The 16,081-nt window shown below is 41.9% G+C and overlaps 1 protein-coding gene across 14 annotated transcripts in view; it reads left to right on the top strand.

Annotated features, from left to right (window-relative positions):
- Positions 1 to 16,081, top strand: part of LOC144519766 (uncharacterized) — a 34,069-nt gene that overhangs the window by 16,197 nt on the left and 1,791 nt on the right. For 4 of the 14 annotated variants that reach the window (XM_078253176.1, XM_078253175.1, XM_078253165.1 and 1 more), the window contains 24 exons: positions 191 to 363; positions 453 to 569; positions 1,264 to 1,521; positions 1,828 to 1,959; positions 2,097 to 2,981; positions 3,381 to 3,611; positions 3,732 to 3,944; positions 4,060 to 4,269; positions 4,389 to 4,619; positions 4,712 to 4,933; positions 5,113 to 5,310; positions 5,473 to 5,706; positions 5,862 to 6,023; positions 6,180 to 6,386; positions 6,597 to 6,782; positions 7,444 to 7,649; positions 8,373 to 8,441; positions 8,562 to 8,606; positions 9,280 to 9,342; positions 10,683 to 10,862; positions 14,351 to 14,734; positions 15,276 to 15,398; positions 15,602 to 15,721; positions 15,805 to 15,885. In XM_078253176.1, the coding sequence (XP_078109302.1) occupies positions 191 to 363; positions 453 to 569; positions 1,264 to 1,521; positions 1,828 to 1,959; positions 2,097 to 2,981; positions 3,381 to 3,611; positions 3,732 to 3,944; positions 4,060 to 4,269; positions 4,389 to 4,619; positions 4,712 to 4,933; positions 5,113 to 5,310; positions 5,473 to 5,706; positions 5,862 to 6,023; positions 6,180 to 6,386; positions 6,597 to 6,782; positions 7,444 to 7,649; positions 8,373 to 8,441; positions 8,562 to 8,606; positions 9,280 to 9,342; positions 10,683 to 10,862; positions 14,351 to 14,734; positions 15,276 to 15,398; positions 15,602 to 15,721; positions 15,805 to 15,885 (4,930 nt within the window). Of the gene's footprint in view, positions 1 to 190; positions 364 to 452; positions 570 to 1,263; positions 1,522 to 1,827; positions 1,960 to 2,096; positions 2,982 to 3,380; positions 3,612 to 3,731; positions 3,945 to 4,059; positions 4,270 to 4,388; positions 4,620 to 4,711; positions 4,934 to 5,112; positions 5,311 to 5,472; positions 5,707 to 5,861; positions 6,024 to 6,179; positions 6,387 to 6,596; positions 6,783 to 7,443; positions 7,650 to 8,372; positions 8,442 to 8,561; positions 8,607 to 9,279; positions 9,343 to 10,682; positions 10,863 to 12,925; positions 13,771 to 14,350; positions 14,735 to 15,275; positions 15,399 to 15,601; positions 15,722 to 15,804; positions 15,886 to 16,081 lie in introns of those variants that run through there. The other 10 variants (XM_078253173.1, XM_078253172.1, XM_078253166.1 and 7 more) reach the window with 10 other exon arrangements.

The following is a 16,081-nucleotide window of genomic DNA, read 5'->3' as shown; positions in this document are numbered from 1 at the left end:
TGGTCCTGACCTCAGAATTAAACCCTTAAAGGTTTTGTCTACTTAATAAGATAAAGTCGAAATTGTTGCTAACCTTGTTGCATAACAATGACAATTTTTAGGGATCCTTTGATGTGAAATGATGTAATATATATTTGGAACTCCTTAATGGTAGGTGGATGAAAATTAAATGAATGTTTTTGTTCCTCAGAGTTCCAACAGTAGAGCCCCCCTCATCACGTCGCTTCCTCGCCTTGGGCTCTAAGTTCCGGTACAGTGGGCGTACTCAGGCCCAGACCCGCCAGGCCAGCTCCATGATTGACCGCCCAGCCCCTCGCTTCACACGCTCTGCGAGCAAGAGGCTGTCCCGTAATCTAGATGGAGGTATGTGCATGTGTGTGAACCCGTTTTAGAATCATTGTATAACAGCACAGGATCAATAAGCTACTCTCTGACTCGTTTCACTCTTGCAGCTGGAGATGAAACTCTCCAGTTCCTGCAGCAACTCTCAGCATCAACCAGGTCTGAGGTTGATGATTGGTTGCTGATGCTGACATCTGACAAGCCCCAGCCTTCTCCTGAATTCCCAGGTACCAGGAACTGTGTGGAGCTGCAGCTGTGCTTTTTTGGCATATTTACAGCCTTTTGTTTTAATCTCGCTCGCGAACAGCCTCATCTCATCTGGCTCATTTGCTTTCATGCTTGTAATCCTTTTGAAAATATTGCCTATCAGATGGTTAACTTGTCAGAATGCTGACCTAGTTTTATATGTGGGTAAAGTCACCCACCTTGTACTTTCCCTGGCATGATCCCAGGATATCTTTGGTCAGTTTGAAAGAAAAAAAAGGCAGTTTCCTCACATGCTTTAGTACACACGGGCATTTCCTAATTTTTTGGCATTTTCAGAAGTTGCTGCTTGATGTGTGTTGAACAATGACTTTCATTTGCTTGTAGCTTGTACATTTTATGTTCAACATCCTAACTGACTGATTCATTACTGCTTCAGTGGCTGTCATTAAAACAGGATAAAGCTGGAACTTTAAACACGGAAAAGTAATGGCCAGTTTTGCCCTTTTTATATGTTCTTGTTGTGAAGGATGAGAGGAATCTTTCATTCGGCTTTGTACTAACCTCAGCTTACTGGATTCACAATAGTCTGGTACAAATGCTTGGCATCTGACTTGGTCAAAAACACGCTTGAAGCACCGTGAAGCATTCACAGTGGCCGTCATCTCTCCAGCAGAACCATTACATAACTGCCATCACCTCGTCATCTCTCCACAGCCAGAGGGGAGTCTGAGCAGACTTTCATTCGGCCCTGGGAAGAAGGGCAGTCTGTTCATACAGTCACAGTAAAATGGCAGAACACTGAGACTGAGCAGTCTGGCTCTCAAACCACCACCCAGTCAGTCAGTCAGCCTTGGCAGGAGCTGGCATCGGATAAGCAATGGCAGAGCAGAAAGGCGGACGAGTGGTCTGCCCTGCTCACTCGTCTTCCTCCTTTTCCCTTTGTCCCACCTTTTGATTCTGTGAAAGAGCCAGGTATTTACACTTTTAATGCCTGCTCTTGGTTATTTAGCTAGTTTGCCACAAGGAAATCTGAACCCAGAATATCTTAATCTTTCACTTTGGCTAGGATTTTAAAGAACCTGTGTCTTGATTTTATTTTATTGTGGCCTGAATGCACTTTATGAATTACACCACTACATGTACACTGCATTATCCTTAAAGACTTATATATAAACCAAGCATGTGATGCTATTCTACCCCATTTTCAAGCATTTGCAGTTTGAGATTTGTGTGCGTTTTGTATGAAAGTGTTCAGTATTGTTTCTCCGATGTTGTCAGCTAAGCTCAGCTTGGCAAAAATTAGCTCTATGGACCGGCTATTGCAACCAGCACTGACACAGCAAGATGATTGGTTCCTTTACTTTGACCGAATCTTCCGACTAGCCTCGGTTCAGCATGTTGACAAACCATGTGAGTTTCTTTGTGACTTTGTTTGGAAATGTTACCTTGGGAATTTGAATACTGATGGTACAAGTACTTTCAACAGCCTGCAATATGACTCTCATTTTAGTTCTTTTCATGGTTCATTGTTTTGCTTTTCCCTTTAGTCCTCCCAGTTTCTCCCCAAGCTCAGTTCCAGGTCCAGGTCCAGGAGGAGGATGAGCAGGGCATGTGTGTGGCAGAGCAGGAACTGACCAGTGAGGATGACATTGACAGGCAGCAGGAAACTATGACCTTGGTCCGCAAGCTGAGAGTGGTGGATGTTTTGGAAAAGAGGCTGAGGGAAGTTAGGGATTTAGATGAAAGGCTCCAGGAAATGGATGAGACAGCAGAGCTACTTCAGGAAGTAATAGAAGAGGAATTGGGTAAGGAAGAGGTAGATAAGTTGAGACAGGAAAAGGATGATATGGAGCAGAAAGAAAGAATACAATTTGAAGGTTTAACAGAAACATTCTTGAGAAAGTCTGTGAGGACGATAGACATAAAAGAGGATGAATTGGAAGAGCAAATAAAACAGGTGTTTTTAAAAGGCTTGGTACTTGAAGAGGAAGACGGCGAGGTGAAGCAGCAGAGTGAAAAGGAAGTGACGGATAAGATGTCAGATGATGGCTTGAGAGAGAAGCTACGCCAGCTAGAAAGGGAATGGAAAGACGAGGTGGAGGAGAAGTTGAAGTCTGGATCTTCAGATGTCTCGAGTACCACTTCTGTAGTAGCATACCAGAAAGTGGAGCTTAGGACTAAGAAGAGAGTGACTATTGTAGAAGAGAGAGGGCAGAACGGAATAGAAAAGGTGCAGGTACAGCGTGATGAAATGTCAGAGGAGAGTCTAGATAAAGATGGGACATTGTGTAAGACAGAAATGCTGGAGGAGATAACTGAGAGAGAAGTCACAGAGAGGCTTCAGGCTGAGGATCAATCTCAGGTGGCAGATAAGGACGTCTGGTTCATACTTTTTGACCGCCCTCCATGCAGAGCTGTTTTTAAACCACCAGGTACAGTATGGCATTGTGCAAACAGACATCTACTAATCTCTCTAATATCACTACCATTTCCTTCTCTGATACATTTGTACTGTTGTTTACATGAACAATGGAATAGTTAGAGGTAGAGAAACCCTCTGAGTTCACATGCCGCTAAAACATCAGCATTAACATGTTAACTAACTAGTGTTTTTGTTTTTCCAAAATTGTACTTTTCATTCGCTACAATTACATGTTTTTGATGCTCAACTGTGGATTTGCGGTCTAAGTAATATCTTTACTTTGGAAATAGTTTTGTTGCAAATGAGAATAACCTGCCACATCCGGTCCTGCTTCTCTTACTGTGAGCTTTCTGGCACTGCATGTTTGCTCCCACGTTCAAAGATTCTGTGTCTTTACTTTCATTATTAGTTACCACTGTGGAACGTACTCAGGTGGATGAAGGCGAGTATTTCAACTCACAGACTGAGATTACAACAGTTGAGGAGAAAACAGAGATTATAGTAGAAGCGAGACAAACAAGAGAAGAGGAAATATGGCGTGTACCAGAGATCCCACCACCACACACCATCACAGAAAGAGATGATGACTGGTTTGTGTTGCTGGATGCTGTTCCCAGAGAAACATCTTATGTACCACCAGGTACTGCTAAAACCCCTGTGCTGCTTTTCAAATCGTTGGCTCTTTTGTGCTTTATTTTGTGCTTGCTTGCTAATATACCGGAAGTATTTCTGACTTTCTCTCGACTTTTACTCATATTAGTTACCTTGAAGGGAAGAGACCAAATGGGTGCAGAAAGGTTTGTCTCTGTCTCTGAGGAGGAGAGTAGAGAAGTAGTGTCTGAAGAGAGAAAGATAATAGAAGAGGTGCCAAGACATCTACAAGAAATCCCACAACAGCCAGTGACCAACAGAGATGATGACTGGTTTGTGTTGCTAGATGTTGTTCCCAGAAAAAGGCCATATGTACCCCCAGGTATTGCTAAAACGTTGGCTCTGTTGTGCTTTATTTTGTGCGTGCTTGTTAATATACAGGAAGTGTGTAATACTGCTTGTGTTAAAAGATTTTCTCCCAACTTTACTCGTATCAGTTACCTTGACGGGAAGAGACCAGATGGGTCCAGAAAGTTTTGTCTCTGTGGCTCTAGCTGCAGCCGAGGAGGAGATTAAAGAAGTAGTAACTATAGAAGAGTCACAGAGACATCTACAAGAAATCCCACAACAGCCATTGACCGACAGAGATGATGACTGGTTTGTTTTGCTGGATGTTGTTCCCAGAGAACCATCATATGTACCACCAGGTATTGCCCCAGTACTGCTTCACCGCTTTATAAACACAAGCAATAATTCTGACCTCTGCAGACACACTTATCCGTAAATCCCTTTGGTGTCTGAGGATTTGTAATCTCTTTTGTCTTAGTTGCTGTTGCAGAGCGTGTTAAAATGTCCCCAGAAGAACGTGTCTCTCTGGTTGAAATAACAACCATTGAGCGGAGGGAAAAAAGAGTGGAGATTATGGCAGAAGACACAGAAATAAAAGTGCTGAGTGAAAAGCAAGTAGTAGCACTGCCACAGGCTGTGAGAGCTATAGAAGATGATTGGTTTGTGCTGCTGGATGTTCCCACCAGAGAATCATCATATGTGCCACCAGGTATTGTCGACTTTCCCTCTAGGCTCACCATAAAGACTTACTAGCTTATTATAAGTGTCTTACAATACTCTTTTCATTCTGTCTGTCATTAGTTACCATGGTCGAGTATGTTCAGGTTTATCCTGAAGAAAGCGTTTCTACTGTGGCTGAAACGATAACAGTAGAGTCGAGGAAGGAGGCTGTAGTTGAAGAGATTGTGGTGCAAAAAGAGGACAGAGGACAGCAGAAAGTATCCCAGCCAGTCAGAGAAAGAGATGATGACTGGTTTCTTCTGCTGGATGTTGTTCCCAGAGAAACGTCCTATGTACCCCCAGGTACCCACAGCCACCAAATGTCTTTTTCTTTTTCACACATATCACACCAAAGAAGACCATCTCACAAATGTATGCAGTGTCACACAAACTACAGTATTCAAAGATGATTTCCGCTGATAAATTTGAGGTCATTCTTTTCTTTTGGCTGAAGCTTGAGTACAAATTCTGTTTGCTTTCAGTTTCTCTGGCAGTACCGAGCCAGATTCATCCAAGTGTTCAACCTCAACGAATTGAAGTGATAAGCATAGAGCAAAAGCTGCAGCATGTTGATCTTAAACCGATTAGACTGCAGCCTTCCCAGCCACTGTCAGAAAGAGATGATGACTGGTTTGTGCTGTTTGATGCTATTTGTGAAGAGGCAGTCATACTTCCATCAGGTATATGTAATGTAATATATCTTTGCACCCCATCACAATTTACTCTGAAACATGACATTTAAAGACATACACTCTTTGCCAATGTCTGCAGCTTTTAACTTGCTTTGTTTGGTGTATATACAATTGTCACTCAGCTTCTTTGACTCTGTCTGTTTGTGCCAGTTACTCCTGTTGAGATTATTCCGGATATGAGCAAGATGTTTAAGGTTGAGGTGACTACCACAGAGACTAGAACATGGAAGAAGATGATAATTGGTGTGGACAGCCGGCAAGATGTGACACATCTGTCTGAAATTAGAACCGGCAAAATTGCATTGTCATCAGAGAGAGAAGGAGGAGATGATTGGTTTGCCCTGTTTGACATCATCCGCGAAAAGCCTGTTTTCATACCGCCAGGTACCTTTCATTGCCAAAGCGTCTGCATACACTGTGCTAAAACATTCAGTTGAGTGGACTGCACACACCTGATGCTTTCCACCTTAAATAGCTCTAGCGAAAATACTAAATAAATGACTTAGTGTCAGGTTTATTTACCCTTATTTCTCTGTTAGTTGCTGTGGTTGAGCGTATTGTGGATGTGGTGGCAGTCACTGAACCGAAACCCAAATTCATCATGGAAGACGTGAGGCCCCCTGTGAAGTTGGTGGAGATGAAACCGAGACCGGTGGATGACGACTGGTTTGTGCAGCTAAATGTTGCAGCAAAAGTACCAGGTATTCTGCTGTTTCATGTGGCTGCTACTGTGAGACAGAATAACACGGTGTCTGTGTGTGTGCCTTGCAGTTCTATTATATATCTCACCTTGTTCAGTGTATGTTTAAGTGGAATTGTCTTCTGACTAAGAAGGCTTTGTGTGTATTCTACATTAGCAACTGTGGAGGAACGTATCCGTACGCATCCTGAAGTAAGACCAGCTAAAGAGTTTGCAGCCGTAGAGCAGAGAGCACGGCAGAGAATTACTATAGTGGAGGATATGTGGCAGCAGACGAAGGCTGTACAGCAGAAACCGCGTCCAGCAGTGAGAGAGGTGGAAGATAATTGGTTTATTCTTCTGGATATGGCCACTAAGAAATCAGGTATAATAAAAATGATTAAGTCCAGCGATACATACAAATATTTCTATTTGATTTTTGTTTTAATGTGAACAGTTCTTCTAATATGTGCACATCCCTGTGTCTGAAGACCAAGCAGTCATTAATTTTTTTTTACTCAGTCTATTTCACTGTAAATGCAAGTGTCCTAATATTTTTTACTTTATTTCCACAACAATACTCGGTTTGTATTAGTCGCTGTCCCTGAGCGCATCCACTTCCCAGCAGAGGTGAAAGTTCCAACTGCTGTGGCCAAAACAAGGATTTCCGAGAGGACACCACAGTTTGAGAAACGGATCCTGGAGGAAAGACGTCCACTCACACAAACCCATGTCAACGATGATTGGTTTGTTCTGCTAGATGTTGGCCTCAAAGAGTCAGGTATTTCTTACCTGTTTGGGTTTGTTGTTTTGCAGACGAACCGCTCACACGTGGTCGCACTGTTGCTCCATGAAACGCTTAGCAGCATTTACAGCCTGTTTACACGATACACTGACTTCTCTTCACAAGAGAATGTGTCCACTGATGGCAATGCACATTCACTATCGTTCAAGGACCTCTAACCGTGCTATGGTTTGCAGATTGAAGAAATAACGCTTTCAAAATCTCAGCATTTCACCAGTTCAACCACACTGAGCTTTACGACTTCTTGCAGCCTAACGTCATCTGCTTTTGCATCTATCGTCGGATCGCAACGAGAACTGATCCATGCTTTTGCTCTCATCCCACTTTGTGGATATTCGCTTCTGGCCCACCTCAGCTTCTGACGTGTGCTTGTCCTTTTTTTAAAGAGACTAAACAAAGCATATGAGGTACAGTATGCCTGCAGTGTGTGCACTTATCTGATCACATCGAGGCTTGAGACTGTAAGTATGATGTGGTAGCTTGCATAGATGCGCTATTGTGTGTCAGTGTATTTATATGTTTATAGCTGTTCCACTTCGCATGTCAGATGTGCATACAATCATATCCCTCCATAACACATTGTTCTAAAACCTATTTCCTTTTATTTACGTTTCCATTTTGTCTGTATTTGGTCTAGTGGTGATTCCACAGAAGGGCACCCGTCCTGTCAGCGCTCCAGTCTTCTCCCAGGCTGCTCTGGCTGAGGCAGGGATCCCCATGGACCTCCTCGAACAGCCCCAGACCTCCACTCCAATCAGGACCAGCTGGCAGGAGGAAAGAAAGCTGGAGGTCACTGTAGAAGCTGTGGAGCCTTCAAAAATCGAGACTGTGGCTGAGGTTAAGGTATTTAGAATTTCTCCCTGATCACGGTTTTACATGTTTTTGTTGTAATTTCAATCTAAATGTTTATTTACAGGAAATACGTGGCATCATATATGTGTTTAAACCATATATGCCGTAGAGGATAGCTGTTGCCAGTGAAAAATCAACAAACTATTTAAAATGTGTCCCCATGGTAGAGCTGGGTAATATATAGATATTATGTTGATATCGGGATATGAGAACAGATATCGTCGTAGATTTTGGATATCGTAATATGGCATAAATGTTGTCTTTTCCTGGTTTTAAAGGCTGCATTACAGTAAAGTGATGTCATTTTCTGAACTTACCAGACTGTTGTAACTCTTCTATTATTTGCCTTTACCCACTTAGTCATTATAGCCACATTACTGATGATTATTTATCAAAAATCTCATTGTGTAAATATTTTGTAAAAGTACCAATAGTCAACACTACAAAATCGTTGCGGTATCGATATTGAGGTATTTGGTCACAAATATTGTGATATTTGATTTTCTCCATATCGCCCAGCCCTATCCCACGGTGATTACCTGGGTATTGTGCTTGTAGATAATAGACAGATAGTAGATAATGATAACTATAAAATATAAAGAACTCTTTTTGATGTAATTGCTTCATAGTTTTTGATAATAAAAGATGCTCACGTGGCGAGCAGAGATTGTTCTCTGTGTCTGAGTGTGAACTGTGTCTCTCTTGCTGCTGTAGCCAGCAGCGTGGAGGGACCAGCGAGAAGTAGACTCTTCCCTGATAACCACCATCAATGGGGACATTCAGGTTAGTGTCAGACACGGGCCTCTTGCATGTGGCCCCTCAGAAGACTTGTTTCCACTATGGCTGCGATGTGAGTGTAAGCAGAGGATGCTAACACGTGTCCCTCTCTCCTCCCCGGGGTAGCACAAGTCTGAGGTGACGAGCACGGAGGTGGTGCGAATGCGAAAGGTCAGATTCTTAGCCCCGTATATGTTTCCGTAGCCATCTCTCCACCTCCATTCTGACCATCTCGAGCTTCTCATCCAAAAGACTAATTTCACTCTCTTCTCATGCTGTGCTTCCATACGGCTAGGTCTTAAATGAAATCCACATCAGGTTCGAGACACACCCAGTATATTTTAAGAGTTAAAAAAATTTAAGAATAGATGGAATATGTAAACCGCGACTACGAATAATATAATGTCCATATGAAGAGACTATGCTTTCCTCAGGATATATGTTTTTACACACATTAGCTGTAAAAGTTTACAAGGCTTTCATTTCCTCTCATTGCTTGCTGTTGTAAACCCCGTAATGCACACATGCATGATTATAGATTTGTGCACAAAGAAAGTGGCATGATAACTGGTATTTTATCACATTTCTGTCACTCTACCGTTCTTAATTTTCTTTCTCATTATGACAATAGAAATTGTAAGTCAGTCCCCTATAGCCTTTCAGGTTCTTTGTTTTGTTAGCCCCACACTATTTTGCATGCAGACTCCTCACAGCTCTGTTTGTCTGTTGTATTAACACTGTAGTGAATTTTGTAGGTTGCATGTCCAACGTGTGGCAGTTTGATGCCAGCACACAGGGGAACTGAAACAAACCCACACTTTTTTGTTCTTTTCATTTTTCACAGAAAAGAGCTAAGAAAATTGAGGGTGACTCAATTTATGAGAGACATAGCCTTTTAATGTTGGAGGTTTGTATCCCTTCTGGAGATGTCGGTCTCTATCTGTATTTTCTTGCTCTTTGGCACAACAGCTGCTGTTTAATATCACGCTTGCATGTGGCATGATTCACACTTTTCGCATCAGTGTAAAATGTTTGTGTGTGTGTGTGTCGCAACGGAACTCTAATCAGGTTGTTTCAGGAGAAGGCTGTTGAATTTACAACAAATAAGTATTCGGTTATGGTCAGGATTCTTACGCTTGCATTGGTATACACAAACCTGTTAAGGATAGCATCCTTAAACTGTTCACAAGCAGCTCCATTTTTATATGATATATTTTTTTGTTTCTCAAGATCATCAGTATTCTCCTGGTCCTGCTTTTGCTCTTTTACCTCCATCTTATTTTCTAACTTGCCAGTAATGCATTGCACTTTCTCAGCAGTTATGCAAATGAAATCTTCTGAAAATCTAAATGATTATTCATCTTTGCTGTCGTATGTAAAAGCAATGGCATTTGGAGAAACACTTGTCATTAAGTTGCTCTTTAGCACCACAATAAGTCATGATAAACAGTTAAACAGTTCTGTTCATAGACTAGATTATGGTCTGCAGTATGTTTGGTAAAATGGAAGTCAATATCTTGCAGATCTCAATAAAGATCAACTTGATGCTAAATGTTGCCAAATGAGTGCTGCTACTGTTGCTTTTGTTCATTTGTGTTAAATGAACAGGTTCCCATTTATACTGACAACTTGTTCCATGTCTGCCATCATCAGCTCTCCTGCTCTTTGATTTGCAGCTTATTTTCACGACGTGTTTCACTGCATTCCTAATGCTATGAAATAAACCCTCAATGCTGTGCTGTGTAGTTTTAGAGCTCCTTCCCATCCAAACTCCAAATAATAATCAACTTTGAAAAATTACATTGACTCCTCTGAATCTTCCCTTTTATAAACCAAGTTTACCTTTTTTTTACTTTTATAAGTCCCAATCAGCTACCAGACTTGATTTTCGATTGAGTCACTGACAATCTATCAATAATCCACAAAGTATGGTCACCAAAATAATGTCCCTTTCTAATTTATGTTCCTTTAGAATCAGCAATTAAACCCTGCTTCTGCTTGTTTATTTAATCAGCAATTGTACGGAAACGGCTGAAAGCAACGTAATCTGACTTTTCTTTTTTCTCTCCTGTTTGTTAATCTCTCCCAACATATCCTTTATCTTCCCTTTCCCTCCCCATCCAACTTTTTATCTTCACTTTGTACTTTTCCCCCCTTTTTGTTGTTTCCGTACTCTAAATTCCTGGCACTCTCTTTCCTGCACCCTCTCCACACTTTTTTTTCCCCTCTCGACTTTCCTCCGTATAGGAGTTCAATAAGCCTCAGGAGGACCTGCTCCGGCACCATGCCAGCATCAGTGAGCTGAAGAGGAACTTCATGGAAGCCGCCCCAGAGACCAGGCCCAGTGAGTGGGACAAGCGCCTGTCCACGCACTCTCCGTTCCGTACCCTGGGTATCAATGGTCAGCCTCTGCCCAGTGCAGATGGGGTAAGTCTCCCACGGAAACCCCTCGCCACCAAATCCTTTTTAGTTGATTTAACCTACTGTAAGTCTGCCAGTTCAGGAATTTGAGCAAAAAAAAAGCAAACGGTTTCATTTAAATTGAATTAGAAAATCATCATGAATACTAAGAATTCCTGAATTGACTTGGTTAAATCTGTGTTTATACGTCATCACATTTGTTTTTCATGGCTCTGCATTTTCAGAGATGATTGCACTTGATTGGAAAACTGCACTAGTGTGAGCAGTGCGCTTGGATTTGAAATGGAACAGAAGAACCTGAACTTATTGCTAACTTCTTGTGTTTAAGTCATTTGTAAACGTTTGTGTAATTTGAGCATTGAATTGCTACATTTGATTGGGTTCTTTGTTAATGATAAACATATTCAAATGAAAGCAATTGATAGAAGAAGGGATCAGGCTCTTCCAGTTGTCATTCCTGGTTCTCTTAACAGAGCGTTATGGATTGTGTGTGTGTGCATGTACGGACCTATTCAAGGAGATAGCATGTGGTATGCAGCACCTGCATGTGTACGAAGAATGCAGTTTGACTTGATGAATAGGGTCTGTTCTTCTGTTCTTTCACTTAAAAGACTGATGTGGGTGAGGCATCTTTGGGACAGGTTGTCCACTCTCTGAGAACTCACTTTGGTTCATCTTATCTGCATTGGATGCCTCTGAACTCTGACATGTTTGTATTGAATGACTGACGGAACTGACGTTGAAAGGTTTACCGCATGCCTCCCACGTTCTGCTGACACTGAGCAGAATTGACCTTTCCCCCCCTTTCATCTGTTCTTTCTTTATTGATGAGCTTTTTTTCTGCTTTTAATACTTTTTGCTTTGCATGCTTTCTTTTCACGCTGCTTTTAAATTTTCTTTTGGCTGATGCTCTCTCCAAGCTACGGTTGTTTTTTTTCCATAAAGAGACAAGGCCTCATTCACAGTTGTATAAATAGTTTTTGCCCCACTCTCCCTATTGTAGAGAATAATGTAACTATCACAGGATTCCTTTATACCAAAATGGTGTCATTACTGGTATTAATAGTTATGTTGCAGTTAAAAAGATTACATGCGAACTAGAAACCGATTCCCAATCTGGTTGAGCTGCTGTCATACTGTATGAATGAACAAGTGTAATTCTGCTGAGGTTCATGTTTCATGCCTTTTGGCGAGACATAAACTCCACTGCAGCATAACTGTTTGGACACAAAGCATTTTTAATCTTGGACATAAATGCCTCCAAGTACATCAAGTTGTCAGAATGCATTAGAGTTGCACTGAAATCAAAGCGAAGCAAAGCTGACAGCTTTAGAGTCTGTAGTGGGAAGATGAATCAGAACAAACGTACAACATGTTTGATGTAAGCAGTCAACAATATGACACTGGTCAAATGTTATCTGCCTAGCGGAGTGGACACACACTGTGTATGCTCAGTTTAACAGGCCAATTTGTCATTCTACTTAACCTTCAGTCGTGTATTGACAAAAGACTAACGGGCTCCACTGTAAGAAAAGTACACATTGATATTAATGTTGGTTTGCAAGTTTGACATGCAACAGCAGAGTCACTCCTGCTACTTTCTGACCCGTTACTTTCAGCTCAGATGAATGATATAAGTTTTCAGTTCATTGCTTTGTTGCTATGCAGCAGCCTCCAGCCAAATCAAATCTATTTACCACTCAAACAGTTAACGGGGAATCTGTGCCAATTTAACATCCTTAAGCTAGAGGCCCGAGATCATTCCGGCTGTACTGACTCAATTGGCCTTAGCTTACTGAGATAGTTCCATCTCAGAAATTATAAAATTATTTTTAACATAAGATATGACAAATGTGGATGACTTTCTGTCTTTTCAAAAGAATGAATTGTTGGACATGGAAAAATATAAGTAAAATTTGCATGTGCAAGGAACATTTCCATGCTCTGGATAACAAAAGTTACTATCAAAATCACATTTTCTAATTTCAATCATCGGTTATTGCGCAACTCTGGCTTTTTCGGTCATTTCAAAATTCCTTCCTCTCTCTGCCCTCCTCCTCCCCCCTCAGTTTGTCATCCGCCTCCCACGCGGCCCCCTGCTAGACTTCTACTCCAAACGCAGCTGAGGGGCCGTCTCGACCCTGCGGAAATCCCACACAGGTGCGAGTGTGACCCGCGGAGACCGCACCTAGTCCATCCACCCATCAACCTCTAGCTTTCTCTTCTCCTCCACTCCTTCCTTCGCCTCCTCTTCAACATCACCGTAGCATTCTTCATCTCTCATCCTCTGCTCCACTTGAGAAGCATTCCTTTTTTTCTGGCCTATGTGGGACAAGACGTTCATTCCTTCTGTTCTCCACTGCAGAACAATTGACCTGGTTTCTACAGCCAGAAACAATCCTGTTCTCCAAAGTTGATTAGGACGGGAAATGACAATCAAGCCACTAGTCTTTTGCATTTTCTGTGTTGTCTTTTGGACTTTACATCAACCAATATTACCTAACAACTGACTTTTATCTGGAGGCTTATAATGTCTGACCATATCACTTTGAGCCTGCTTTTATACACGTTTTGAAGTACATTTATATTGTCGGTTGTCTAAGGATGTTGTCCAAGCTGATCACTGTGATGTGGTTTATGGATTTATAAACTTTTTTTTCCCTAAACTCACGTTAAGTAAGCACCAGAAAACAGCAGTCTTGTTACTGAGAAACTTAATATTCTTTGTCACAGTTTAGCATTTCCTGTGATGGGAGACCTCGAGGCAGCTTAATTGTAATACTTATTTAAACCCTTTTGTCCTTCACCAGTATTTGGTGAGGCAGTATGTAGGAACTGCAAGAGATTACTTGTTGCATTACTTTTTGACAATCAACTTTGACCAAAGAATAAAAGGCATTCCATATACAGTTCATTTGATTGTTTGTTCCTTGAATTTGTTACTTTAGTTTGCAATTTTCTTCAAATGAAATGTTACTTTTGTTGTTGATGACTGTCTATCAAAAGTAGTGTAAGTGGCATGCCATTTTTGCAGTCCCTCCCTATTGAAAGAATATTCAAGCAAAAAAAAAAAAAAATCCATTTCATTCTGACACATACTGAATTCTATTCATGTATGAAATAAACAATACGGAGCAATACCTGTATTCAGAATCCATCTTATTTGGTGACATACTGTAGCATGCGTCATGTGGAAATCAGTTAGAAAAAAGTACATTTTGACCATGAAGGGATATATACGTAATGTTTTGTTAAGTTGTGGCATTAAAACTGTTGATTTTGTCATATAAATTCTAATATAAGCCAAAAATCATCATCTTCTTCCTACAGAGCTGTTATACCTCATAAAACGGATACTGTACATACTATATACATAGCTGTATATAACATGCATGCATTATAATCTATATAATATATATACTATTCATACCATGTCAGTAGGAAATACTTCACCTACCCATGATCACATAGTTACTGTGTTGTGTCTTTTTTAGAGCATTAGCTTCCTTTGCAATGGTTCAGCGACAAAGACTACACATGAGGAAACCAGCAGCAATTTGGGCTTTTCCGGCATACCAAGGCCTACTGTAAGCCACAAGAGTGCATCTGATGGTGTTGAAGCCCACGGTGCTACAGTTGAGGAGGAGTCATGTGATCAGGGAGAGGTTGTAGTTTTTGAGACCTCTTTGGTGCCCATCCTAGAGGTGGAGATGGCGCAGCTGCCTCCCTCCCTCGACCCATGCTGTAAAGCTTTAGATGGGACGCTGGAGGAAGATGGATCGTGTACCGAAGTGTCGGAGTGCTCTGGAAAGATAGCTGGATCTTTCCCGGCTTCCTATTTCAGGGGCGATGGTCCACAGGTCGTACGCTGCTTCCAGGTAGCCTCCTGACCCCCTCAGGGTTACGCTGATTCCGTCTCTGCTTGGCCTCTGTATCATTTCGAGGCTGACACACTTGCTCACTCCTTTGCAGCACCATTGCAAATCAAATCGTGAATCTGTAACGGTTAAGTGCCGTGTGAATGATGCTCATCATTCAAATGTAACTGGTTGCTGCAGAGGTGTTGCACATTCATGTGTTCTCAGCTATGGTGATGGGTCTCTGTAACACTAGCACATTCTTTTCCACCACAAAATGTTGTGTTTTACACAATGGCTTTACTTTCATCATCTTTATGCCTTACCGTCTCCATGTTTCCTTTGTAGTAGTTGGTGTTGGGAAGGAAAGTAACACGGTGATTCTGTTGTTTCCAAAAAGTTCATAAACAAATTTGGTGAGAAGAAAGGGCTGTTGTGGGGAAAATCACTCCACACAGGCAAATGCTTAGAAGGGAATGCATGGTGTGAAACAAATTGGTTGCTGTGAGGTGCAAAGTGTCTGCTTAAACAGCCACTCATGGGGCTATGCTCCCATCCACAGCCCCCTCTGGTGCAGACCCAGACAGTCACCATCACAGCTGTCTCCAACTCCTTACCCAGTGGCATCTCCACCACAGAGGTCCCTATCGTCCCGACCAAGAGCATCATCTATGAGTCTTCAAAGGTAGGGGCTCTAGCACCTGCTCAGCCCAGATCTGTGTCAGCATGAAGGAGATATCAGCACTATAGAGCAAGCAGGTCTGGGAGGACCAGGCCAAGGGGCTCCAGAATAAACATGAAGCAGCACTGCACCTTCCCTGGCTGAAGCTCACGTTATCTAAAAATGATTACTCAGTCTACCTGTTTTGGTCCTTTTTTTCTCCTCAGGTGGCAGTAGATGGGACAGACGAGGACAAGGATAACACAACTGTGTCCAGCTCCAAGACCGTTACCTCTGAGACTACCAGTGGCACCACAGTCACCACCACTACCACTCACATCTCAAAGGTCAGCAGTACGACTTTGCCCTTTGTTGATTTTATTTTATCTTGTTTGCCTCTCAATTATATATTTTTTCTTCCCTCCACCAGGTAGTAAAAGTCGGATCTTCGGAGACTCGCATGGAGAAGAGAATCGTCATCACTGCTGACTCCGACATCGACCAAGCTGAGGTACAAACTCTCTGCCCATGACACAGAACAGTAATGGACAGAATATTAAAGGGCGTTCTCGCTGAGAGGTAGATGAGCGGATCGATACCACTCTCAATACGGAGCTACAGCCAGGAGACGGTTAGCTTAGCTTAAAGACATGATGAAACAGCTTACCTGGTTATGGCCAACGTTTCCATTAAGCACAATATAATAA

This window comes from Sander vitreus, chromosome 6, assembly GCF_031162955.1.
Source record: "Sander vitreus isolate 19-12246 chromosome 6, sanVit1, whole genome shotgun sequence".
NCBI lineage: Eukaryota > Metazoa > Chordata > Actinopteri > Perciformes > Percidae > Sander > Sander vitreus.
The sequence above is the reverse complement of the archived record's forward strand: the minus strand, read 5'-3'. Positions and strand labels throughout refer to the sequence as shown.